The 27,784-nt window shown below is 30.8% G+C and overlaps 1 protein-coding gene across 1 annotated transcript in view; it reads left to right on the top strand.

The window, feature by feature from the left end:
* LOC107455245 (disintegrin and metalloproteinase domain-containing protein 10) overlaps positions 1-27,784 on the top strand; it is a 93,179-nt gene that overhangs the window by 29,143 nt on the left and 36,252 nt on the right. The window contains exons 4-6 of the mRNA XM_043049301.2: positions 3,072-4,115; positions 22,596-22,855; positions 27,088-27,216. Of these exons, the coding sequence (XP_042905235.1) occupies positions 3,072-4,115; positions 22,596-22,855; positions 27,088-27,216 (1,433 nt within the window). The remainder of the gene's footprint in view (positions 1-3,071; positions 4,116-22,595; positions 22,856-27,087; positions 27,217-27,784) is intronic.

Raw genomic sequence — 27,784 nt, 5'->3', positions numbered from 1 at the left:
GCTTGCAGCTGGAATAAAATGGAAATAGTAAAGTGATAAGGAGGCAATCGGTATACTAGAAAATAAGGAAAGAAAATAAATAAAAAGAATTTGAAATGATGTGCTTCAAAGGTGTGGTAATTAAACATTTTGTTATTTAATTTCTGTGCATGTTTTTTCTTTAATAATTATAATTCAATTCGTATTAAAACAGTATGATCTTAAAAGTCAGAGTTCTTCAAAATTCAAATAAAATGTATGATATTTTCTTTTGTGAATTTTAATCTTGTTCGTAGTTTTCTTTTTTATCCTAACTATTATTCACGACAGTAAGCATTGTTCTGAGTTTGGTAAAATAGTAAAAGAAAACGACTACTGCATTTTTTATTACTATTATTATTCAACAGTAGCACTTGAATTTACAATTCATTCTCCAAGAACAATAGTTCCACTGAAATAAATATTTCGATTGCTTTGATCACACGTTTTTTGAATTATTTAAAAATAGTTCTAAAAGAATTTAAAATGAACTTTTAACATTCGTTTATCGATTTTTTTTCCCAATTTTTTTCGTCAAAACTATCCATTTAAAAATTCATAGTTCCAAAACCGGAGACAGAAATTAACAAAATATTTGCCACCTTCCAAATTTTAACTACAATGCCTCTTCGTATTAAAAAAATTATCTCGATTTCAGAGAGTACCACCTTATTTGTTGGAATTTAAATTGAAATTGTTTGTAAGTAAAACAAATTTGAATAATATATTTTTTGAGTTGTTATTTTGCTTTTTAAAGGGATTGTTAAAGCACTTTCGTTTTTTAGTGTATCGTTGCTTCGACAATTTTCTACATCCCGTAAATAACGATATCATTTAATAAAGGAAATAAAAAATAATAATTAATAATACAATAATAATAATAATTTTGTAGTTATGATCTTCTTTATCTTTAAATTACGCAGATTAGTATGCGTCACGTATAAAGTTGAAACTAACAAAACAGAAGTGTCCAATAATGTCAAAAATAGATGATGTGTCATTTAGCTCATTATCAGTTAATTGTACCTATAAAATATATTTTCCTTAAATCTGGGCAATTTAGCGAGATTTTTTAAGAATGATATAACAATTTCCTGATTTAAAAAAATAAATGTAATAATTTTATTGTTTTTCAGCATTAAACAGCCGATTCATAGAATTATGGCTATAAACTAGTCATTCCATCTTCTTACAATTGTGAACGTACTTAGAAGTTAAGAGGACTCCCGGTTTCAAGTAGTATTTGGGAGGTTTATTTGAGAAAGACTAACCCTCAGGTTGCGTAACTAGGAAAGAAAAAAAAAGGATAAAAAAATCTCGCACAGTTAGCTTGACGGTATGATTTGTTTATCACTTGGAATATTTTTCTTGGATATTGTGGCCAGTTATAACCGAAAGTCATATACGAATCAATCGGCTATCTCCGGCTATTTCCAGTCTGAGTTCTCTCATTATGAAGCAAACACAAAAGAATTATCTCCTCAATTAGGAATTATTCTCTTTTTTGCATTTTGTTCAGGATCTTGTCAGGGTACTAAAACTTTCAGGGAGAGAAGGGGAGGGTGGGAGAGAGAGAGAGAGAGAGAAAGAGGGAGAGAGATTTTTCCAATCAGGAGACCCAGGTTCGAATCCAGGTGACAGCTGATTGATTCGTCTACCTCCCTGCTTTCATCCCCAGTGGTAGACATATCATGGCTTAAAATCATCTTGTCATCAGGCTAACCGAGAAAGTGTTTTGCGGTTCTCGTTGTGACGACAACGCGGATTAATCCCATCTGAAAGTCCTCTACGAAAACACGTTTATTTCAAAGCATGATCAAGGATTAATTTTGTCTTCTGAATTGGGTTCGAAATTACAAGACTAACGAGCTTAACTTTGAATGCCGCAAACCCAAAATAGATCGGATATTAGATGATATCAAGTAATATTATTAAAAGTTACCAAAGTAGCAAAGTAGCAAAGTTACTGGGTAGCAAAGTTGCCCCGATTTACACTAGCCTTCTAGGACTTCGCTTCAGAAACAAATATTGTAAACATTACATATTGTAACAATAGCAGATATCGTTGTGTTGGAGTATTTTAAAAACAATAAAACAAATAAACGAAAACTTGCTGTGCGAGTAAACTTTAATGATGGTTATACTCTTTGTGAATAGAATATGTGTGTTAAGGTTACGCGATTTTCACATTCTTTGCATTACCTTGGTTTCGGCAAATCTTACTATACGTTTCAATATCTGTGCTATATGTTCCATCCCCTTACAGAAAGGTGCTCGCCTGGAGAAAAATCTAAATTTCCCGAAACCATGGATTTACCTGTCGAAACGATGGTTTTACTAGACAAAACCATAATTTTACTTGTTCACTAGATTTGCTGAAACCATTACCATGGTTTCGGCCATCGTTTCAATATCTTTACTACATGTTCTATCTTATTTCTGAAAAGAAATGCGGGAAGAAAAATCTAGATATCCCCGAAGCCATAGTAAAGAAGATAGGAAGGGCGATGAGTGTGGGAACTGCGTAACCTTCAGAAAGCCTATTCCATTTACCAAGAGTATAACTTGCTTTGTTAGTTAACCCATTTATTTTACTTTATTTTATAACTGTCGTTGAACAGCCGACCCAATTTTTTTTAGAGTGGGGTTTACGACTACTAACGTTCAACTCCTTAGCCTTGTAATTTTGAAACAAATCCACAAGATAAGGGAACTCCTGGATTAAGTATTGGGAGAAATTTACCTTCGTGGAGGACTTATCGATGGAACTAACCAGCGTTTGCGTCACATGGAGAGGAAAGCCACAAATACCTCCCACTGTTAGCTTGGCGGCTAAGGGATTCTAACCCATGATCCGTCTACCACTGAGAATATTTCACGTCAGCACTGTGGTGGGTGAGATCCGGGTGCGGGATTCGTATCGACCAGCCATCGCTGGGATTCAAACCCGGTATACCTAATTGGGAGGCGAACGTTCTATCCCCTGAGCCACCGTGGCTCTTTATTGTACTTAGTATATTGTTGTCTAATAAAGAACTCTTGTCATATTTTAGGAGAAGAAGGTTCTTCAGTGCATGGAGTCCTCTATGATAATGGCCTTCTGGATGGTACAATAAGATTAGGTGAGGAGGAATATTTCATAGAACCAGCAGCAAATTACTTTTCGCCGTTAGAGAATTTCCATTCCGTTGTTTACAAACTTTCGGACATCAAATTTCCAGAATTAAATAGGACATGTATGCCGTCTTTAGCCAAAAATCAAAGTTGTCAGCATTCCAAAAGTTCGGAAAATTCCATGGATCAAAGTTATTCTCTAATAAAAGATTCGTTAATTTCAACTTCTAAAAACTCTGTAAATATATTAAAACAAAATAAACTTCATAAAAATAGAAAACTCCACAAAAGCTACCGACATCGTGGGTACTACAGTGCCAAATACTCTAAAGTGTACAGTAGTCAAAAGAAATTGAAGAAATTACATCGAATAATTAAGGATGCCGGGAGCACAGACCATTTTAAAGACTCGTACAGTGATAGGCCTTCTTCAAAGCACCACATGAAATACATGAGATTTAAGCAATGGGTATCTCTAAAAGACCACATTAGCCATGAATTTGAATCAAGTGCCAACATTATAAATTCATCTAAATTAGATATCAAGAAAACACCATTTATATCTGAACAAAACGGTCCCCCAGATACAGCAACACATGAAACTTTGCAAGTAGATTTCAATTCACCTGACAATGTCACAGACGTTCATTCAAACAGTGTCAAGCCAACGATGCCAAACGCGCCAGAGGATTCTTTAGAAGATAAAAGTGATGTTCCTTATTGGCGTGAGTTGGATGCTTTGCACTACACAGAAGACGGGCGCACTGGCAGTTCTGAACCGTATGGTGTGCGTTCGATTCAAAGAACTCAGTGGAACGATGATCGTGGTCAGAGACACGTAGCGGTGGATAGAAGAAAAAGTACGTGTCTCTTGTATCTTCAAGCTGACCATCTTTTTTACCAAAGGTTGGGCAGTGAGGAAGCTTGTATTGATGCCATGACAAGACACGTTCAACGAGTAAACAGCATTTACAGAATGACAGGTAAGTCTTTAACTGCTTTTCATTTCTTTGTTAGATATGTATTAAATGTAAATTAACAATTCATGAAGAGAATCTGAATGCATAGACTATATGGTGGAATTGTATCAAAAAGGAAACAGACTGATTTTAAAAAAAATGCGTTTGAAATGCACATGCGCAGCTTAGGATTACGTATTTCAAAACCGGCGTTGAATAGTTGATCCATATCGGATTTGTGACTACATGGATTTTTAGTAATGTAACTTTCTAATTTTAAACATGACTCAGAAGACAAGACAACTTCTTGTTTAGGCATCGGAGTGAGCTCGCTTCCGAGATGGATTTTTGTAGTAAACTAAATATGGAATGCACGAAGAAAAAACAGCAAAGCCTCCCACGCGGTCATATCAATTTAAGTATGATTTCATTCAAATTTTGCTTTGTAATGACCACCTCGGCTAAATCCCAATGTAAAACGTGGGCTTTATGTATTTTATAAGTCATATATTAATAGTTAAATGCCGAAAAATAAAACAATTTCAAGAATTGACCAATCACTGTTAATGAAAGCAAGAGCAAAGTAGGGATTAAAATCATCGAAAAGCAGTTTATTTAAGGATAAAGCTTATAGAAGGTTCCTATAGAAAGACGAATGTATTCCAATTCTACTAAATAATACTTTGATTTCTGGGGATTTCAACCCCACCTTTGCTTTTTTAAATTCCAATAGTGATTGTGAGAGTTTTGAAACATTATTTGTTTTTCTCATCTAAATATTAATCTGTAATCTCTTATAGGCATAGTTTTTTTAATTAAGTTTTTGCACTTTTATTTAGAGTGTTCCGTAACAAATCTCCTAAATCTGTCTCTTTATAATTTTTGACCAAACCGAAGTTAAAAAAGTTATTTATATTTATGATTACAAATTAATCGTTAAACAAGAAAATCTGACTAATCACTAATGAGAAAGATGAAACTGAAGACATCCAAACCTGGTTGTTTGCCGAAGAAAGGCGATTATTCGAAACATTTCCAAGTTTCACTAAGCAATCAAACTGGTTTTGGTATTTCACATCTCACCTTCTTCACAGTTGATTATACAGATTTTTATGGCGCTTTCGTTTATCGTTTGGTTCGTTTAATCTTGGGATTGACTATTTATCTTTAAACGAAAAAAATAAAACGCACTCGAAATCTGCAAACACTAATGAGGAAAATGATACTGTAAACGTCTAAAACTGTTTTGTTGCCGAAAGAAAAAGAGGTGAGTTGGAAGCTAATTATTAGAGACACCTCCAAGTTTAATCAGACAATTTATATGGTTTGGTGTTTTTCCTCTCACCTTCCACATAGTTGATTCTGATGGTTTCCATAGAGTTTTTGTTTTCCCCCTTATTAAAACATAAATAAGCGATATGAAATAAACTCAATTTTTTGACAAGAATTTATAAAAATACATAGTAGAGGAACATTATCATCACCTAATATAATTTGAAGTTTCTTTACTGAATAAATAACCTTTTGGATAATTGCTTATTGAATTTTTTAAAAATAATATTCAAATACAGTTAAAAGTAAATAACAATAAAATGATGTCAACAAAACGTAAAGCCATCTTTTAATCCATATTTCTGGAAAAGTAAATTTTGAATGTGATGTAATAATTGATTTTATGTTTGATAGGGAAATATTCGAAAAGAATCTAAGAATTTCGAAGCTCATTAGAAATCACGAGCTTCCTCTAAATGAAAAATGAATTTTCTATTTGCTCAGAAATAAATATTTTGATTGCAGAAGAATGTTGACGAGTTATTCTCGAGGACTGCAGAGCGGCCCGTGTGATATTTTTTCGTCAAGTTTAATAGTTAATAATTCTCGAATGAACAAATTTTTGAATATAATTTTTTTAATCCATCATGCTCCCTGTACATTTTTCTATAATCCTTCATAATTTCAAGTTTCTATGTTTCATTTATTTATTGCTTGATCTATATTATTTGCTCATCGAAACGAAATGTAACCTTAAGACCACTCAAAAACAAAGTCGGCCCTTTCGTTTTTTCTTTCTTTCTCTTTCCTTTTCTTTTTTCTTTTTTTTTTTCGGTTGAGAAATTTTGAATTTTTTTGTGGATGTAATAAATTTTTTCAAGAACGTTATTATATAAGGGTCGGGATAGCCTGCCTGGTAGGGCACTGGGCCCATGTCCAAGTGGTCGTAGGTTCGATCCCCGCCCTCCGAAATAAGTATAGTATAGTAAATGGTGACTGATGCTCTTTAAATCTGTCGAGTTAAAAAGTTCTCCATGTTCCCATAACAAATCATACGTCTGGGGGTACTGATCCTGGAGTTTCCTTGTCTTCAGGATTGGTTCAAAATAACAGGACTACGGAGTTAAACATTGGTTTTCGTAAACTCACAAAATTGGGATGACGGTTATAAGGAAAAAAGAAAGTTATTATTATTTAAAAACAGTTGAATACAAATTAAAATAAAAAATATCAAACCCATCTCTTTTAAATCTTATTTTTAGGAAAATAAATTTAGAGTATGATGTAATAATTCCTTTTATGTTTGATGGAGAAACATTCGAATGGAATCTTCGAAATACCTGCTTTCGAGAAACTCATTAAAAATCATGAGCTTCTACTGAGTGAAAAATGAATTTCCTGTCTCTGCGGGAAAATAAATATGTTGATTGCAGGAGATTCTTGACGAATCATTTTTTCTCGTAAAAAAAAAAAACTGGATAAAGTTATACAGCACAGATTTATGCAATATGCAATAGAGAGTCTACTTGTTAGTGGAGTTTGGGAGAAATAAAATCCTCGAACTTCGATCGGGCTTCATTTATTTTCCCAGATAGGAAAATAAACAAAATGTCTGGAATTTCAAGAAGATAAAAATAAGGAAAACCGAAAACTTTGCGAAGTGATTGAGTTGTCTTTTTTATTCTTCCTCGTAACTTTTTCCGAATTCTAATAAATTTTAAAACATTCATCCAAACAAACCTCTCTTCTCCGGGTTTTTTTCCCGGTGTGCAATGACGCCGCATCTGCGCCAATCAATGGAGCTATGATATATTAATGTTAAAGTAAAAAAAAGAAGGAAAAAAAAGAAGAAAAGAAGAAAAATCTTAGGTGCCTTTTATTTAGATTGGAGAAAAAAGTCGTGAAGTTTGCCCGCTTTGAAGGTAAATGGGAAATATTTTCTTGTTTGCTTTTTCTGCGTTCTGATGCCCGTTTTATGCGTTATCATTACCTATTCGTCATTTGCGTTTTCGGCTCTTTGAAGCGAGTTAAAAATGTCGCTACAAAATGTTTATTTCTCCGGATACAAAATAGGAAGATGCAGAGAACGATATAAAAATAAAAACGCGGCAAAAAATATCTCTTTATATTTTTGCTCCTCGGTATCGGTTTTATGCTTGCAAATGCTTCATTTTTTTTTGCTAGCGGCCATTACTGACATTTTTCGAAAGAGCAAAGTATCAATAAATGTTTCATTGTTCATTTCCTGTCGGTTGATGTATATATTTAAATTGCAGTTTTAAAAATTATGATTGATTTTATAACTTGGCAGAAAATTTCCGTTGATTTCCGCATATTAAAAAAAGAGCGTATAAAAATTCGAACTATATGTTTTGTTTTCCACTTCGGATTTGTATCTTAATCAGGAATGATTAGCACGTTAATCACGAATAATTATCAAAATATTCGTTGAAGCAAACAAAGAACATATAAGAAAAAGGAAGAAAGAAAAAAAAAAAAACAATCGGTAAAACAAATTTTTCAGCTTCAGTTTTATATCATAATCAGGAAGGAATACCGCGTTAACTATTAATGATTTTAAAAATATTAATTGAAGCAGAGAACATATTAATAAAAGAAAGGAAGAAAAAAAAACGAGCAGTAAATTTCCTTTTACACTTCTGATTTTTATCGTAATACGGAATGGTTATCGCGTTAATTCGGAGTGATTATTAACGTTAATCAGGAGTGATTATAAAAATATTTCTTGAAGCAAAGAATTTATTAAAACGAAAGGGAAAAACGAACAGCAAACATTTTTTCAACTTTTAATTTATTTCATAATAAGGAATGGTTATCGTGTTAACTAGGAATGATTGTCGCGTTTGGGGTTACGACTTGTAATTTTGAACCCAATACAGAACACAAGGGAATTCCTGGATCAAGTATTGGGAGAAATTTGCCTTCGTGGAGGATTTTTTTATGGAACTAACCCGCATTTACGCTATATGGTGAGGAAAACCACGAAAACCTCCCACGGATAACCTGACGGCAAGGGGACTCAAACCCATGATCCGTCTACCAATGAGGATATTTTACGTCAGCATTGTCGTTGATGCAGAATTCGTATCGATTAGCTATAGCTGGGATTAGATTCCTGTTCACATCATTAAATGGACACTCAATTTACGATTTTTTATCAGGAATGGCTGCTATGTTTATCTCTAGCTGGCGAACAGTATATTCCTTTCATTTAATATTCATATTTATTATTTTAATCAGGAATGGCTGCTACATTTATTGGGCAGGTAACTGACGAGGAAGTAATTTTTTATTTAATCTAGTAATTTTGAACGTAACTCTGAAGATGAGATACCTGATTTCAAACTAATATTTGATTTTAAATGTTATGCAAATTAGAGGGTACGCTTAAAGGCATCCATATTGGACTTAAGTATTTAAAGCAATTTCCAATCTTTCACAAATTATTTTCTTATTGGGAACTTTTATTTGACGCTGAAATCGTCAAACTTAACGTTTCTTAACTTTTTTTCTTTGGAAATGTCTTCAAGGACGAAAAAATGTCGCCTTGTGTTGCTCACAAACAATGGGATACCTGCAAATGACGTAGTGAAGGTATCTCGATCATGATTGGTTGTTGAAACCTGGCATTTGTTTACGTTAGCAGCTGTTCTTCCCATTCTATTTCGAGTAAGCCAAGTCCTTCAAGTATCAATTCTCTTAAGTGACACATTCTTAATTCTTTCCCAAAGATTTTTTCTCTAAGATTCTTTCGCAAAGATTTTAATTCAGTCACTATATTTACACAGAGACTTACCACAAAGACAGACATGAAGCCACGTGGAACATGAACAAACTCGAAGTTGCCAGGTACACAAAACACAAATATATCGCGGTTACAATAAAACACATAAACAGATAATAAATCTAAGTTAAGTAAAAGAAGTAGAAGAGAAGGAATAATATTTCAACTAATTCAATGTGCGATACGGTTTTGTATTTTTAAAATTAACATTAATTAACATCCTAACTCATGTTGAGAAACTTAGCCCATTTTGCTGATGAAGATTAGCTGGTGCTGACATCATAGGTCACGTGTGTGGGTATGGGAGATCTTCTTCTTCTTCTTGAAGTGCAAGTAGTAAAATTTATTTTTTAGACCTTGCTATTTTAGGTAAACATTTACTATTAAAATTTATTTTTAAATAATTTACATTTAAGCAAAAGAAAAAGTCAATGATTAAGATAATGATAAAGACGATTTTAAAAAGTATCCTTAATAAATTTCTTAAAATGATACTTTCTTGAAGTATTTTGATTGATGTTGTTTTGTCAAGTTAACAATTCGATTCAAACGACATTGGAAATCGTTCATACCGGTAGAGTTGCAGTTATCTATTTTATTTTTCCTTTATTTTAGAAAGACATTTTGATTAATTCTTCTTTTCTTATGATAAATTATGTTTCGTTCATATTACTGCATTATTGAACTCGGACTGAAATCATTTATCTCAATTTTTTAGTCAATTTTTTTCCTCATCAGATTCAGACATTTTTCAAATTTCATCTTTTGTCGATATTGTGATCTATAAACCGGTAATTTGTTAACCTTGTAACGCGATATATCCATGCAATTCCAAAAGATATAGATGGTTTGGTAATATCTAAAATGAAGTAATTCTGTGTTAACATTAACGGTTTCAGTTTCGTATTATTGGTAGTTAATTCAATTTAGAGTGATACATTTTAAAATGGAGTGAAATGGGACTTAAGTACTCCGTGAATCTCCTCTTTAAAAACAATTTAATTTTTAAACTCCTTACTTTTGTTTATAGCTATTTCACAGCAAGGGTTAAATTATCAGGTTTTGTTTATTCAAAAATTTATCAATCTGAAAAAAAAAGGTTGTTTTTACTTGCGTAAAGTAATAAAGTAAAACATATTGTTAATTAGAATTGTTGTGTATATTTTTTTGTTTTAACAACGAAAAAAAATAGAAAGATATCATGAAATAAATGCATGAGTCATTCATTAAATAACTGAATATGTCAGAAAAAGTAACTGAGAAAATAAAAACGGAAAAAGATATGAAATAAAATAATATCCCGGAAGCAGAAATGCTTCCAAAATCAAAATAGTCCTGACCATTTTGCAAATTGTAGCGTATAACACGAAATAGAGTGCGGCGGCAGAACTTAAAAAAATGTATAATTGACTTTTAAGTTCTGATAAAAAATCTTTAAGACGCTTTCTTTTTTGTACTTACAACCTAATTAATATTTTAATATGGTTGTGAAGGATAGAATTTAATGACGGAAGAGTTATTCTGCACTAAAACGACATTACGAGGAAGAGATGATCAAGCGAAGATGTAAACTAAGTCTGACGAAAAATAACATAATATTTTAATAATACTAATAAATATGAAAAAAGAAGAAAGAGCACTAGGGGATTTCGGACTTGTGGGACTCGTGGTTGCCTAAAGAAAGTAATGGAATCATTGTCAAGAGATTTAAAATAGATGTATTGATTTTTTCTCTAAGCCGCTTTCCTCCATAATGATTAAATCATAAAAATTTTCTGTTATTCAAATTAATATTTCTTCATAAAAAGTAAGCACATTTTAAGATTTTTCCTACAATGAAACATTGTGAAATTGTTATAGTAATAGAATAATTCAAAGATAGAGTTGGAAATGGAAATTTATTTCTGAATACTTAATCAATATGTATGACGTTAAAAGTTAGACCACATGCGAAAAAAACCGTACATTTATATTGAAAATTTTAATTTAGGGGTGAATTTATTTTTTATGTCTAAAATGTTTTTTTCCCTCTAATTTAAGAACTATTTCGTCACTTCTTGCAGAAGACTTCATGCATGTTTGAATTCTTGAATTGTATTCAATACGTTTTTAGATCAATCGGTCTTTAAATTTCCTGTAAAAATCTTAAAAACTGTTTAGTGGGCCCCTTTCGTACCAAGTAAATACTTTTGTATTGACTTTTAATATTAGACTTTTAACAAAGTATCATTAAATTTACTTTTTAGTTTTCATTTATTTATAAATTTTTATTTTATTAATTTATTGCCAAAAAAATTTCATTAGTTTCTGAAGTGTTGTTAAACATTAATTTATTCAGTAAAATACAAAAAACAAAAAAATTGAACATGTAATGGCTTAGACTGGGAAAAAAGACATTTGAATAATTTCTGATCTAATGACAGGATTTTCACAAACTAAAACTTAATCTTCATGAGTCGAAGATTAAATATGCTAATTATGCTCGAAAATTGCCTGCAGTCACTTACCTGTTGCCACAAACTTTCCATATATAAGGCCTTTCAAAAAACTTAAAGGGTAGATAATGCACTAAATAAACAAGTTTAAGAAACTTGTTTTATTTATTACATTAAAAAACCAATTTATATGGGAATTCGTATAATAAAAGATCTCTTCCATTAAAATATAAAATATTTTTTGTAGATAAATGTAATTCCTACAGAAACAAACGTAAATTCTTGTAGATACCATTAAATAAACGTAATTTCTATTCATAAATGTGATTCCTATAAACTATTATAACTGAAAGGGTGGATAATGTAAAATTTAGGAAATTCGTTCTATGTAAACTTATTAATCTGATTTTAACATATCTACTATAGATAAATGCGTTTCTCATAAATTGTTAGAAATGAACTGAATTGTATAAATTTTAACAGATGAACGTAATTCTTATAGATTTATGGAAATAAGCGTAATTCTTACGGATCCCTGTAATTACGTAAATGTAATTTCTAATAAATAAATATGAGCCGTAAGGATTTCTGTGTATAAACGTAATTTCCATAAATTCCTAGGAAAACGAAACATAATTCTTATAGATTCTTGTAGATAAACGTAATTCCTATGAATTCCTATTGATAAGCTGAAAAGGTAGATAGAGCTAGTTTAAATTTAAGAAATTCCTTTTTATGCAAACTTTCGCATGTTCAAACTTTTAAACATATTTTCTAAAAATAAACGTAATATCTGTAGATTCCAGGTTAACTGAAAGGGTAGATAATAGCACAATATATTTAAGAAATTTCACATAAATAAAAACAAATCCTCCAAATTTCTATAGATAAATTAAAGGGCAGATAATACTAAATTGAATTTTAAAAAATTGTTTTATGCAAACTTTTGTTTCGGTTTTTAACATATTTCCTATAAAATTTCATTTTATGCAAGTTTTTTTGAATCAAATATTAATGTATTTCTTGTAGATAAATTTAATTCGTGTAATATTCTAGGTAAACTGAAAGGGTAGATAATGCTACAATATAAAAAAAAATTTCCTACAAATAAAAACGATTCATCCATGTTTCGATAGATAAATTAAAAGGGCAGATAATACTTGATTAAATTTAAAACATTTGTTTAACACAAACTTTTGTTTCGGTTTTGAACATACACTGGTGGACAAAATTAAGAGATGGAAAGCATTTTCGCACATTTCTATGACGCTATATTCTTCTATGACGCACATTTCTATGACGCTATGACCCTATTTCTGGACTGTTATTGATATGGAGGGAACTTGGAACCCGATACCATCCCAGCAACATTATCGAAAGGGACCATTATGCTGGTGGATTTTCAGGGGGGGGGCTGTTGGCCCTGAGTTCATTTTTATGGACGACAGTGCGCGACCACATAGGTCTCTCATGGTTGATGAGTATCTGGAAAGCGAGGATATTCAACGAATGGATTGGCCAGGCAAATCCTCTGACCTGAATCCTATTCAACATGCTTGGGATGCTCGTGGGAGAGCTATTGCGATGAGCCAACCTCCCCCCAGAACCATTCTGGAGTTAAAAATTGCTCTGGTGGAAGAATGGGAGTCTCTTCCACAAGTCCTCCTTAACTCCCTCATTAACAGCATGCATACTCGTTGTGCATGCTGTCTGTCTGTAACCATACACCATACTAGAGGCAACACACACTGTACAGGCCTCACTCTTATCCTCTCTCTTATCCTTAATCCTCATCTCTTATCCTTAAGTTCAGACAACATTGGATTTATTGGCAATAGGTTTTGCCAGTGAATGGCACTTTCATTTTTGTTTTGCATACTTAATTATCATGGAATAAGCTATATCCATACCAAATTTTATTTATTTATATTCAGTATTTTTTGAGATATTTGGAAAAATGTCCACCATCTCTTAATTTTGTCTACCAGTGTATTTCCTATAAAAATTTCATTTTTACAAATTTTTGAATTGAATTTCAATATATTTCTTGTAGATATGAATCCTGTATAAATTTAAGTAAACTAAAAGGGTAGAAATGCTTGAGAAATTAGCTAAAAATAAACACAATTCATATAGATTTTTTGTAGATGAATTGAAAATGTAGATAATGCTGGAATGAAATTTTAAAAAAAATTTCATTATAAATTTTGAATTGTATTTTAACATATTTCTAGTAGAAAATGTAAATATAGGGTTAACTTTATTTGGAAACAACTACTTTAAGTCAGAAGACTTTTCCCTTTAACTGTCTTAAGTTATTTACCACAAAATTTCCTAATATATTACCCTTCAAAGTGTTAAAAGGGTAGATAATGCTAGAATAATTTTAAAGAAATTCGTTGCTATGCTTTCCAAATAATTAATGGTTCTCCGGAAAAAGATAAGAATGCCTTTCTTTTAAGAAAGAATAATAGTAAGCGGCTTTTTCTTTAAAAGAGCATAACAGTCAGCTTTTAAAATTAGTTGTTTTCTTAAATAAATTCTGTCAGCTGCGATGTTTCCCTAACAGTTTAAATTACTGTCTCCGTGCTTTAAATTTGACGGGTCTACTAATTTTCAGGAAAAGTTCTCTCTTGGATATTTTTTTTCTGAATCTTCAAGTTTCTTTTAATTAATTTTTAAAGAATTTCAATTAAATGGAATCCAAACAGTTCCGAAAATAGCATATTTACATTTTCTTCATTTATGAGACTTTATGGAATGAAAAAGTTCATTTAAGTTAGGAACATATCGTTTCNAAAAAAAAAAAAAAAAAAAAAAAAAAAAAAAAAAAAAAAAAAAAAAAAAAAAAAAAAAAAAAAGAAAGAAAAAAAAAATAGAAAGACATCATGAAATGTATGAGACATTCCTTTAAATAATTGACTATGTAGAAATATGCAAGAAAAAAAGTAACTGATAAAAGAAAACCGAAAAAAGATATGAAATAAAATAATATTCACGAAATGGAAATGTTTCCAAAATCAAAATATTCCTGACCATTTTGTTTGGCGTAACTACCACTACTATTATTAAACATCGATTCTTCAGTATATAAGAAATGCTAACTCGATTCATTCTTGGGGTACCTTTTGATAAATGAAGGTTGACATAGTCGATTTAAACTCATCCCACATTGGAGATATGAACACACATATTTCGATGGATGGTATATATTGTAAAGTTGATATGCTATTTGTGACTGTGTTATCGTCCTCCTCGCGCTGTTGCTTCTCAGTCTCATTTACACAAAACGGGATCCTGCACACACACTACTGCTAATTGCAACACAGGAGGGACCACACACAACCGGGAACATAATACAGCTCTCATGACAAACGCGCAAAACACTGTGAACTTAATACAGCTCTAACCACAAGTGAGCAAAATCCGTGGATCCTTCTTACAGATCTCCCTGCCTTTTGCAAATGCGGCAACTAATGGTATCCGTTCATCGAATTCTATCCCTGATGAAACTCTTGTGGAGGAGTATTGTGGCTTAAATTTCTGTTTCGGTTTTGAACATATTCCCTATAAAAGTTCATTTTATACAAATTTTTGAATTGAATTTTAATGTATTTCTTGTAGATGAAAATCTTGCATAAATTTAGGTAAACTAAAAGGGTAGAAAATGCTTGAGAAATTAGCTAAAAATAAACACAATTCATATAGATTTTTTGTAGATGAATTGAAAATGTAGATAATGCTGGAATGAAATTTTAAAAAAAATTTCATTATAAATTTTGAATTGTATTTTAACATATTTCTAGTAGAAAATGTAAATATAGGGTTAACTTTATTTGGAAACAACTACTTTAAGTCAGAAGACTTTTCCCTTTAACTGTCTTAAGTTATTTACCACAAAATTTCCTAATATATTACCCTTCAAAGTGTTAAAAGGGTAGATAATGCTAGAATAATTTTAAAGAAATTCGTTGCTATGCTTTCCAAATAATTAATGGTTCTCCGGAAAAAGATAAGAATGCCTTTCTTTTAAGAAAGAATAGTAAGCGGCTTTTTCTTTAAAAGAGCATAACAGTCAGCTTTTAAAATTAGTTGTTTACTTAAAGAAATTCTGTCAGCTGCGATGTTTCCCTAACAGTTTAAATTACTGTCTCCGTGCTTTAAATTTGACGGGTCTACTAATTTTCAGGAAAAGTTCTCTCTTGGATATTTTTTTTCTGAATCTTCAAGTTTCTTTTAATTAATTTTTAAAGAATTTCAATTAAATGGAATCCAAACAGTTCCGAAAATAGCATATTTACATTTTCTTCATTTATGAGACTTTATGGAATGAAAAAGTTCATTTAAGTTAGGAACATATCGTTTCGTTAGGAATTTGAATATTTAGAATAAATTTTCAGAAAATATAGTAAAAATTAAATTTGAAAATAAACATGAAATTTAAAAAATATTTATAGAATTTTAGGAATTTATAATAGGAATATTATATGGGTTATTGTCTTTAATCGCGCATTTTTATGATCTCAGTAATTTACAGCAAAATACTTAGTTTTTCTTTTTTGTAATGTATTTTTATCTTTACAAATATTAGTCAATGTAAAATCAGATGCTTATTTTCCTTATTTAATAAAATACGCAATTTTTTTTAAAATCATATTTTCAAAATTACCAAATTTGAACTTTGTGGTTGAGGCGGGATTTTTAAATTTTTTGTTATCACCCATCTCAGACTATGTTTAAAAAGATAAGGGGTGAAATCCAAAGAACAAAATTAATCAAGATATGTTTATTAAATGAGGACAAGTTTACATTGAATTTATAATTTGTATTCATAAGTTAAATATTGCATTGTTAAAAGTTAATGTTATATTTATGTTTACATGTTGTTCTCAAAATACTCGTAAACTAAACTTAAGCTTATTCTAAAACACTTGAAAAACTTTAATTGGTTATTGAAAGCAGTGCTCTTTAACCTTTTTTTCTCAGGGAACCGTTCAACATTTGATTATTATATTGCGGCCCACTGGTGATTTTTCAATCTAGCTGCTTTTAAGGATACTTTCTCTTGTTTGGCATTTCTTAAATGGAAAAAAAATCTATTGTAACAAATTTTTAAAGAACTAAAAGCTTGCATCACCTTCCAATGAGGTGAACTGGGTTCGAATCAGTACACTTGCATCGATCACAGTGCTGACGTAAAGTATCCTCAGTGGTAGACGAATCATGGGTTAGAGTCCCCTTACCGTTAGGATGACCATGGGAGTATTTCGTGGTTTTCCTCTCCATGTAACGCAAATGCGGGTTATTTACATCAAAAAGTCCTCCTCGAAGACAAATTTCTGTCAATACTTGATTCCGGAGTTCCCTTGTCTTCTGGATTCGTTTCAAAACTGCAAGGCTCCGGAGTAGACCATTAGTAGTCGTAAACCAAAAAAATCGTGCCGACTGTTCAACGATGGTTATAAAATGAAATATAATTGGGACCAACTATAGCAAAGAGGAAAATCTCTAAAAAAAATTTAGTCGCTAAAGGCCGCTGGATTGTAAATTAGCGGTCTGCTGAGGGGAGGGAGGGATTTTTATTTTTATATTTTAGATTGTTTTGGATTCAATAATTTTATATTTAATTTTATCATATATGCCTTCAAAAAATACAATGACATCATGTGTGATAATGAAGCAACTTTAAGTGACGTCTCTCAGCTCTCGGTTAATCTCTATTTAATCTAGAGAAAACCACCACAATAAATAAAATGGAAATAATTTAATGTTCCTGGGGGGGGGGGTACCATTTCAACCACTTACCGGTCCGTAGCCGGGAGTTTAAGACCACTGATTGAAAGGATACCATCATTTCTAGCGAGATGAAAATTTCTTGAAAAGTTTAGCTAATTTATTATTGTATTAAGGAGGCATCTCTTCCTAGTGAAATTTTAACATTCTAATCAGCCAACTTCTTAACTAAAGTACCATTGGAATTAATATTTTCGAATTTATAATAATAAAAATATATTTTGGAATTTGAAAACGAATTAATGAAATATTAAGAACTATAAGGCCACGTTAGTCTTATTTCATAATTTTTAGCAAAAGAAATTTTTGAAAAATAAATACAAGCGACGGATGAGCTGGGAAAAGAATAAAATGTAAAGTAAAAAATATTAAAGTAAAAAATATAAAAGAATAAAATTTAAAATAAGAGCAATAAGACAAGAAAAGAACATGAAGGGAAATAAGTCTAGTCATAGTTTTTTAAAGGTTTGATCTCGAAGCAAATCACAATTCTTCTTAAACTAATATTTGCAAACGTTTACATCGATTATTAGTTTGGGAAAAATGGCAACAGTTTTTACCATTCATTATTATGCCGAAAATAGTCTCCTCTTCGATGAAATGAAACAATTTTTATAGCTAATAGTTATTGCACACGCAAAAGAGTTTTCATTAATGACACTCAATTTATCCAAACCAAAAATGTACATTAAATCTCTAAAAATTAGCATAATGCAAAACAAAAACATATTTTGCGTTATGAAGCTAAAAATTAGCAGCATTTATTCTGAAACTCTGAAGCATGTACTTCATAATGATGATCATAATGGGCTATAAGCAGAGTTATGAAAAATCAAATTTCTTTTCTTTGATTCAAACATGTACACTTCTCTGTCTAAATAGTGTCATTTAATTCATTTTTCTAGTTTGTGCATTTTTAAGGTACTTATATTTTTCAAATTATTCAACTAATTCAGATTTCGAATAACGATTTTATTCTTTATGTGTCATGGCGTTTCAAAATATGTGGATTGCTTGTAATGTAAAAAAAGAAGGGTTAGAAAAGTTTTAAAAATAATAATTTCAAGTAACTTCGATAGTTTTTTTTAATTAAAAACTATTTTTTTAATGAATAATGATCTATATGCAGCAGTTTTCTTTTCAATTCTATTTTATAAAACAAAATGCTTTTTATTTTATTTTTTATTTTTAGTTTTGAATTTTTATTTTAAACTGTGCAATCGTTTTTCAATTTTCGAGTGAAATTTCATAATATTTATCCATTCGTAGTAAAAAAAAATGTCACTATTATTGACTCCAATGATGCTTAATTAACTGTGATATTATAAATAACTAATACACTAATGTAGGTACTTAATGGAGGTTTCAAATACGGGTACTGTAGTAATAGATTGCTACGCTTCTCTTGAAAGGGAAAGTGCTAATTTCTTTAATTAAAAAGTGATAGATTTTATGATTAATATTAACATTGATTGAAAATTTATAGCCATTAGTTTTAGAGAGACCCATTATAGCATTGTAAGATAGAGGGATTATAAAAAGAAATTTAGAATAGTGAGTTAGAAAATTAGAGCAATATTTTTAAAATTGGTTTACATAACTGATACGATAAATATATGTAATAACTTATTACATAACTTATGGGATAAAGTTATATATACATAACTTATAGGATGAAGTTATGTAAACCGATTTCGTCTTAAGGTTCTTTTTTATTTACTAAGAAGCTTCATGAATGAATGTGCTTAAATTTTCCTCTGTATAACAATATAGTAACAAAAAGAAAAATTATATACTGTAAAAAAACAATTTGGTGGATAAATTAATAATTTTCTTAGTATACTGAAATCCGATTTTACTTGACCTGATAGAATAAAACCGGGTACAACTAGAAATAATTAAATAAAGTCGTTTATCCTACTGAAATATTTATTTTTAGCAACAAATTAATGTTATGTTTCTCCTACAGCAAAAATCTTCAGGGGTTTAAAAATGAATGAACACAAGGAATATATTTTGAATAAATCGTCTGATTAAATAACGTCATAATCTGACTTTATTTAAATAATTAATAAACTGAAATAAACTAAATATATTTATTAAACTAAAATTACAAATAAAACTTTTACGATGTTCCTGTACAATACAGGCCTTATGTGCCCTCGTTTACAGTTGAAACATTGTAACCAATCTTCCAAGAATTTTATTTTGTAGTAATGTGGAACATTTGGTCTCGTATGACTGAAAAAGTCATGGTTATTATTCGAAATATCGCTGTCCTTCTATCGTTGTCTTTCTATTTCATTAAGATGATTTAAAATTTTAATTTGTGTCGACAATTCCTGGCGGTTGAAAAATTATCTTAAAACAATAATTCGAATTTCACCAGGATTTAATTTATAATAATAAAAATTACAGATATCAAAAATTAGAACAAAATCAATCATTCGAATAGATAACAAATGATATCAACAAAATGGCGACTTTGTAAGATTATGATGCCGAATTTTCACATTCCTTTCGTTTGACTTAGGAAAATCAAATTTGAATGGGAAAGGAAAAATTAAACGATCAAGTAACGAAGAAAACATCGCTAAGCAGAAAGAAAGAAAAAAAAAACTAAAAAAAAAAAAAAAAAACTGATTGTATTGAGTTTGTGAAGTTTTGTGTTTTCCAGATCTTTGAAGTTTCAGTTATACATAAATTATCATAAATAAATAATCATAATGCCGCATAACTTCTGTCAGTTTTCCTCCAAATGATTTGAAATTCTGACACAATAATCTTGAATAAATAAGATTTCGGAGAATGCGATAAAAGTAGGTGATTTTTTTTCCAAAGCTTACAGGGAGGTGTATTCCCTGAATAAAATAATGATATTTCAAAACTTGAATCATTTGTTAAAAATATTCCTAAATTTCAAAAATTGGATTAATTTGCACTTTTGTTCTCAAGAGTATTTTCTTTCTATGATTGAACGAATTCAGTTAGTTTCGTAAGTTTGAATAGATGCAGCCTGTTTTAAAAGATGGGTTTTTTACTGAATTAGAATATTTAACTTGAGTCAACTAGAATAGCCAACTAGAATATTTAAGTACCTTATTTAAGTTAATACAAAGTTTTCAGACTATGAGTATGGTACAATATTTAAAAAAAAGTTGGTATTAAAAAACATCGATTGAGTGGGAAACAATAGCACTTGATATTTTAAAACTTGCTTAGAATTTTCTTTTTCAAAAGTTGAAAACAATAAAACTGTGTAACTCAGTTCTTAATTTTATTATTGTAGATTATTTTCTTTTCTAGATTTTTTTAAACATAATTTACCCATGTTTTAATTGACGAAACGAATTTGCGAATTAAAAATTTCTTTTAAAAAGAACTATAAAAAACAAAGACGTTTTCAGAAATATTATGGAATAAATGGAAATGCTTAAAAGCATTACAATTATCTTTATTATAACATAATTGTATTGCTGTAGTTTTGAGACAAAAGTTTTCAAAAACTTTTTAAAGTATACAGCAGCGTATCTCTTATTCTTATTGGACTCTCATTCTTCTTTCAACGTATCTCTCATTCTTATTGGACGCTCATTCTTCTCTCAACGTATCTCTCATTCTTATTGGACTTTCATTCTTCTTTCAACGTATCTCTCATTCTTATTGGATTCTCATTCTTCTCTCAACGTATCTCTCATTCTCATTGGACTCTCATTCTTCTCTCAACGTATCTCTCATTCTTATTGAACTCTCATTCTTCTTTCAACGTATCTCTCATTCTTATTGGATTCTCATTCTTCTCTCAACGTATCTCTCATTCTTACTGGATTCTCATTCTTTCCTCAACCTATCTCTCATTCTTATTGAACTCTCATTCTTCTCTCAACGTATCTCTCATTCTTATTGGATTCTCATTCTTCTCTCAACCTATCTCTCATTCTTATTGGACTCTCGTTCTTCTCTCAACGTATCTCTCATTTTTACTGGATTCTCATTCTTTCCTCAACCTATCTCTCATTCTTATTGGACTCTTGTTCTTCTCTCAACGTATCTCTCATTCTTATTGGACTCTCGTTCTTCTCTCAACGTATCTCTCATTCTTATTGGATTCTCATTCTTCTCTCAACGTATCTCTCATTCTTACTGGATTCTCATTCTTTCCTCAACCTATCTCTCATTCTTATTGGACTCTCGTTCATCTCTCAACGTATCTCCCATTCTTACTGGATTCTCATTTTTCTCTCAACGTATCTCCCATTCTTATTGTTATCTTATTGTATAATATCGGTGGCACTGCGTCAAAACAATACTCATGTACCACTTAAGCGAATGGCAGATCCGTTTTATCGGTGTGGTAGCATTGGAATTTTCTTATATTAAATATATCTATTATTTATTTTCTTTATTACATATTATTTATAGATATTAAGTTGGGTGATTATCAATGATTAATTTGTTTATAAAAATGGTGAAACATATTAAAAAAGCATTTTAGATATTTTTATACATTAGATATATGAGATATTTTTACGTTTCTTCAAAATTTTAGGATTCTCTTGTTAAGCCGATCATTAGATCAGAAATAATTTAAAATTATCATTACATTATGAAGTTTTTTTCAACCCTTTATAAGGCCTTGGGAAGTTTACTTCCTACCAGCTTTATTAATATTTAAATTTTGATGGAAAACTATTTTCTGATCTACAAATTGCGCAACTACCTGTTTATAACTTCAGAGAACAGCAATGGAGGGCTTTGTTTACATAAATATGGGTGGCAGTAATGGTTAGCGTGGGGTCAAAAGCGAGATCAACAGTGGGGATTTATTTTCTTTTGAGCGCTATCGAGTTTATCGAGTTTATTTATAGTTTTAAATTAGTAATTTATAAATTTCATTATCATCGAAATTCAAGACTTCTTTAAAGTGGATAATATTTTGAAAAATCCGTCTCACCAAAAGAGTGGTCTTTAAATCAAATTTCATTTCATGTAGTAAGCTTAATGAATTTCTTTTTATAAACCAATCTTAATCGCAAAAAAGTAGTTTGACGTAACATAACTGAAAAAAATGACCTTATATGTAGTTATTTGAGTGTTAGAGTTGTCAGATTTATAATTAGCAAAGTAGGATTATCTTCCAATAATGGCTTTTATATATGCTTTCTGGGGTTCAAACATTTTTTTCCTTTTTTTCCACAGACTTCGATCAAGATGGTAGACCGGATAATATTTCCTTCCTGATCAAGAGAATAAAAGTCCACACCACTCCTGATGATCCTGATTACAGATTCGTGGGCAATTATGGGGTGGAGAAATTCCTCGAGCTCTTCTCCGAGGATGATTATGATGCCTTTTGCCTTGCTTACATGTTCACATATAGGGATTTCGAAGGAGGAACTTTAGGCTTAGCTTGGACAGGAGACTTGAAAAATGCGGGAGGTGTCTGTGAAAAAAATGGGGTAAGATTTTTATTATTATTGCTAAAATGAAATGTTCTTAAGAAACAATAATATCATAACTTGGTGCAGAGGCATTAAGGAATTAGAACGAAATCATTTGAATACTTTCTGAGTTATAATATTTCAAAAGGGCTGTTAAGGAATTGGAATGAAATCGTTTGAATACTTTCTGAGTTATAAAATTTCAAAAAGGCTGTTAAGTAATAAGAATGAAATCGTTTGAATACTTTCTGAGTTACATAAAATTTCAAAAGGCTGTAGTTTTTGGGAGGCTCTTTAATTTTAATGTTTCTAAGTTCATTAATGACATAAGCATCATTAAACCATTATTCTTAAGCAAATTTTTTGGTTTCGTAGGTTTGAATTACCTATACCATTCTTTTCGGACAAATCTCTTTGCTGAATATTTGTTTCCGAAAGTTACAAGTTTACTGAAGGAGTGAGGTTTAGAGATAAGAGTATCAGATTAAGAGCGCCAGAACTGAAGGAAATTTCGAAAGAGGACTTTAAAAAATGTTATTGAAGTTTTAAAAGTCGAGTACAGAGGGATATGAAACATATTAATTTAAACATTTTAGGGAGTTATTATATGAGTTCTGGAAAATTAGAAGAACTTTTTCTAATAAGATTTTTATAGTTATTCATTGTTAAGATCAATAAGAAAGTGCAAAAATCATTAAACACAGCATTTTTTTCTCAATAAGATTAGAATGCACAGGCCTTTCATTTGAAACTGCCTTGAACTTTCTTCCTCAAATAAATTGATTGTAGAGTATTTTAATCCATCTTTTACTCTTAGTAGTCGCAACAGCGATTGGTCAGTTATTTTCGTTATTTTCGCATATATTTCGAAACCCTTAATGTGCATAACCCTTTAATTTCATTTTATACCCGGATTTGAACAACTAGCCGATTTTTGGGTTTACGATGTTAGTTTTCAGCACCGTATGCTTGAAACTTTGATCTTAACCCAAAAGACAAGGGAACTCCTAAATAAAGCATTGAGACATACCAGCTTTCGTGGAAAATTTTTGACGAAACTAACATGCAAGGAGCGAAAAATTCCGAAAAACTCCCATGGTTATCTAGACAGCAAGATAACTCTTACCCGTGACCTGTCGACAGCTGAAAAGATTCTACGTCAGCACTGTGGTTGATGCGAGCAGAGAGCAAAATTCGTATCAACCAGTCACGGATGGGATTCGAACCTGGGCAGCGTCATCAGGAGGGTCTCTAACTTTGCAGTCTCTGAGGATCTGCATAAGTTTGGTTCACATTTGCTTGCTATGACGCATAAAATATGTATTAAGAGTGGATTAAGGAATACTATTAAACTTGCCTCGCCTTTTTTATTGATACGTTGTTATAACGCGTCCTTATACACTTTGTCAATCCCTGCGTGAAATAAGATTAAGAAAATTCAATATCCAAAATGAAATGCGTTTAACTTTCCAAGGATTTTCCCTTTCTGTAAAGGGTACTTTAACGAAATCCATTAACCTAACAGGTCGTCATCAAATACCGGAGAACAGCGGAACATTAATATCTTCAAAAATTGATTTCATTAATCACTGTCATACTTAACTACTCTCTAGAAAATTCCGCTATTACAGTTGATTCAACGTTCAATTAATAAATTATCCAAAGTAGTTTGATGAAGATTCACCTCAGTAGATTAGAGAATTTAGCTTTGCTTATTAGCCATTTATTTATAAGAGTTATTATACTTTCTACAACTTTTTTTTATTAATTTTAGGGCTTTAGAAATGTTGGATTTTTGTATACAAGAAAAGAAAATATTTAATAAAATATCGAAATTATTTATTTTTGTAATAAAGATATTTTTTCCGTTTTCTTTTCATTACTCCAAAAGTAAGATTTTGTTTTAATGCATAGCTAATAGTTTTTTCGCCTTTTCCGCCAGATTTTTCCAAATGGTAGTATTAGAACAATAACAATTGAAAAAGAGAGAGTGAGAGAGAATACACCCTTGTGCAAATTAATTGAAACAAACTCAATAAATTCAGAAAACTAAGAGAAAATGCTATTTTATTTAAATTTATACAAACTCAAAAATTTTTAGTACATAATATGATCTCCACGACACTTTATTAACATTTGGACACGATTCGGCATGGATTCCACTAATTTTTTACAGTCATTTATAATATTTGTGTCCTTGTACCACACATGAATTAACGCCGTGATTAGCTTCTCCATAGTTGTACAGTCCATATTTAATAGGCGATTCTTGCATATGGCCCAGAGATTCTCAATTGGGTTGATATCCGGAGAGTTCCCTGGCCATTCCAATGTCTCAATTTAATTCTCAGACATGAATTTCTGGACAATTTTGGACGTATGGCAAGGAGCTAAATCCTGTTGAAAAATCCCTGTTCCATCAGGGTATCGTTTCTTCAACTCTGGAACAACTTTTTTACCCAGAATAGTAATGTACTGCTCAGAACGCATCATACCGTCAATAGGCTGCAAAGGTCCAACCCCATAGTAACCGAAGCAACCCCAAAACATCTTCTTTAAAAAACACGAAAAAAAGAGTTTGTTTCAATTAATTTGCACAAGGGTGTACATGTTTCGTAAAAACTGCGTAAAATGTTTTTTTCGGTGGAGTGATTAAATTATTATATGATATATAATTAATTATACAAGATTCTCTAAGAGCTGAGTACTTAATGCTGGTACGAAAAATCATATTGATTATTAATTCATTTGAAAGCAGTGATTAAAATGATTTTCAAAGAATATCAACATAAAAAAAAGCCATTCAATGCAAAAATTCGATTCTCGATTCGAATCAATCCATTCGAGGGGAATCAGTTATTGGAGTTCAGGTTTAAAACTCGTGAATGAGATCCAGAGTTCAGCTTAACCAGTTTCCGGGAACTTCATTATAGCCGTTTTTAATGAATTTTTTAGAATAACTCTTAAAAATTATATTGAAAAGTATACATTGAAAATGAAAACTTTAAGTAAATCTAATGAATCACTAAAAACAACAAAACCTATTTGGTTATATTAGGAAGAAGAGAAATGTTGTAAGGTGATAATTAGAAATCTCTCCAAGTCTCATCTAGCAACTAGGTTTTTGTGTTTTTCATCCCACCTTCCTCATTCCAAATATTTATTATTTTTTATTGACGTTAATGTTTTTTCTCTCCCCTAAATGTAATTTGAGATACTTAATGTGGTATACTCTTTTGATTCATTTTGACGCATGCTGCAATGTGCTTTCTAAAACTGCTTGAAAGTTCTACCTTTTATATGGTGAAGTCAGCAGCGATAACCAGCTCAGCCTTGGACCTTGTCACTTGACCTGTATCATTTGAAGTATGGCGCTCTTGCAAATACCTTCAAATGAAAGAATACTAAAATAAATTAACCAAAATATTAGTCAATTTAAACCTTCAGTTAATCTCTAAATACAATAATTTGTATCCGGTAATATTACAGAGATTGAATTCGTGGACTGAGTCAACTGATATAAATTGTTCGCTGAATTCTAGTGCTGTCCAATAATAAAGTTTCTCGGAAATATTAAAATTTCACGGTTTTCCCCGTTTTGAAGCAGGAAATTAACATATCATAAAAACAAAAACTTATTAACAAAGATATTATCCTGAAATATCTTTGTACCCACATGGAGAAAACAAAGTCTGGTTAAATTACTGTACTGTATAGTAATGACATTACTGGCAAAAAATTTAAAAAAAAACAACAACAACGCAATTTTGGTTAATTGAACCAAAATAAAACAGTATTTAAACCATTCATTTGGTAATTTTTCCTCTCATATGGTCGCATTACCACACATTTAGTAACAAATACAAAACTGAAATGTAAATTTAACCGATAAAATGGTTTTTATGCTATGATCTTAGGTATCCGAAATTACCAAAATTTATCACATTTTGTAAAACTATATTTTATTATTAATTTTACCAAAATCATTACTAAAACGATTTGGTAAAAATTACCGCGCTTTTTGGTGTACCCATAGAACCAGAAACACTAAATTTTACCATATTCTGATAGTTTTGACCATACTTTTTATTCTTAGTGAAATATAATTAAATATAAATAACTGTATTCAGATTTATATACGTACATGAAAAAAGGAAAAATTATACTTTCTGATAATCCTTTCGGCGTTGAATCAACCGACATATTTTTCGATAATTAAAATTCATAATGAAATGTTTGTTTGTTTTCAGCACTACAGGGGAAGCCTAAAGAGCTTAAACACCGGTATTATAACATTGCTCAACTATGGAAAACATGTTCCTCCTGTTGTATCTCACGTCACATTGGCTCACGAAATTGGACATAATTTTGGATCCCCCGTAAGTACACTCTCATTTTTAACCATACTATTGAGCAAATCTCCCTTAATAAGGTGTTAAATTGAACCATAGCATTGTATAATAAAGTTTAGGATTGTTCAATTTCCGTGATATTAAGGTTGTGGTTCAACTGAAGCTGGGATGCCCTCCCCTCTGCAGGGGATCAAAATTGTGATGGCATGTCTCCATAAACACACTTCGAACTGGGTACCATTCTCAAAATTTATGAAAGTTCATGTAAATTACTTATCACAAACAAAGCATTAATATATGAACAAATTTCTGTACAACATTAAATGATTAAAAATAAATCTGAGCTTTCGGTAATTCAGTATATTAAACAAGAATTTCTTTATTTTAACTCTATTTAACACACTATTATATATATATATGTTACGGTGAAACACCGAAATCTAGAGAATGTTGACGTTCACCAGTGAATGTCAACATTCACGCAGTCGCTTGGTGTATGTCCGAAATATTCGCTAAATACCCTTATTTCTGACTCTCACCGGTGAATGTCAACAATCACATAGTCGCTTTGGTGAATAAGATTAAGAAACATAGT

The sequence above is a fragment of the Parasteatoda tepidariorum genome, chromosome 3 (genome assembly GCF_043381705.1).
Source record: "Parasteatoda tepidariorum isolate YZ-2023 chromosome 3, CAS_Ptep_4.0, whole genome shotgun sequence".
NCBI classification, from domain to species: Eukaryota; Metazoa; Arthropoda; class Arachnida; order Araneae; family Theridiidae; genus Parasteatoda; species Parasteatoda tepidariorum.
This window is presented reverse-complemented; position numbering and strand designations above follow the sequence as displayed.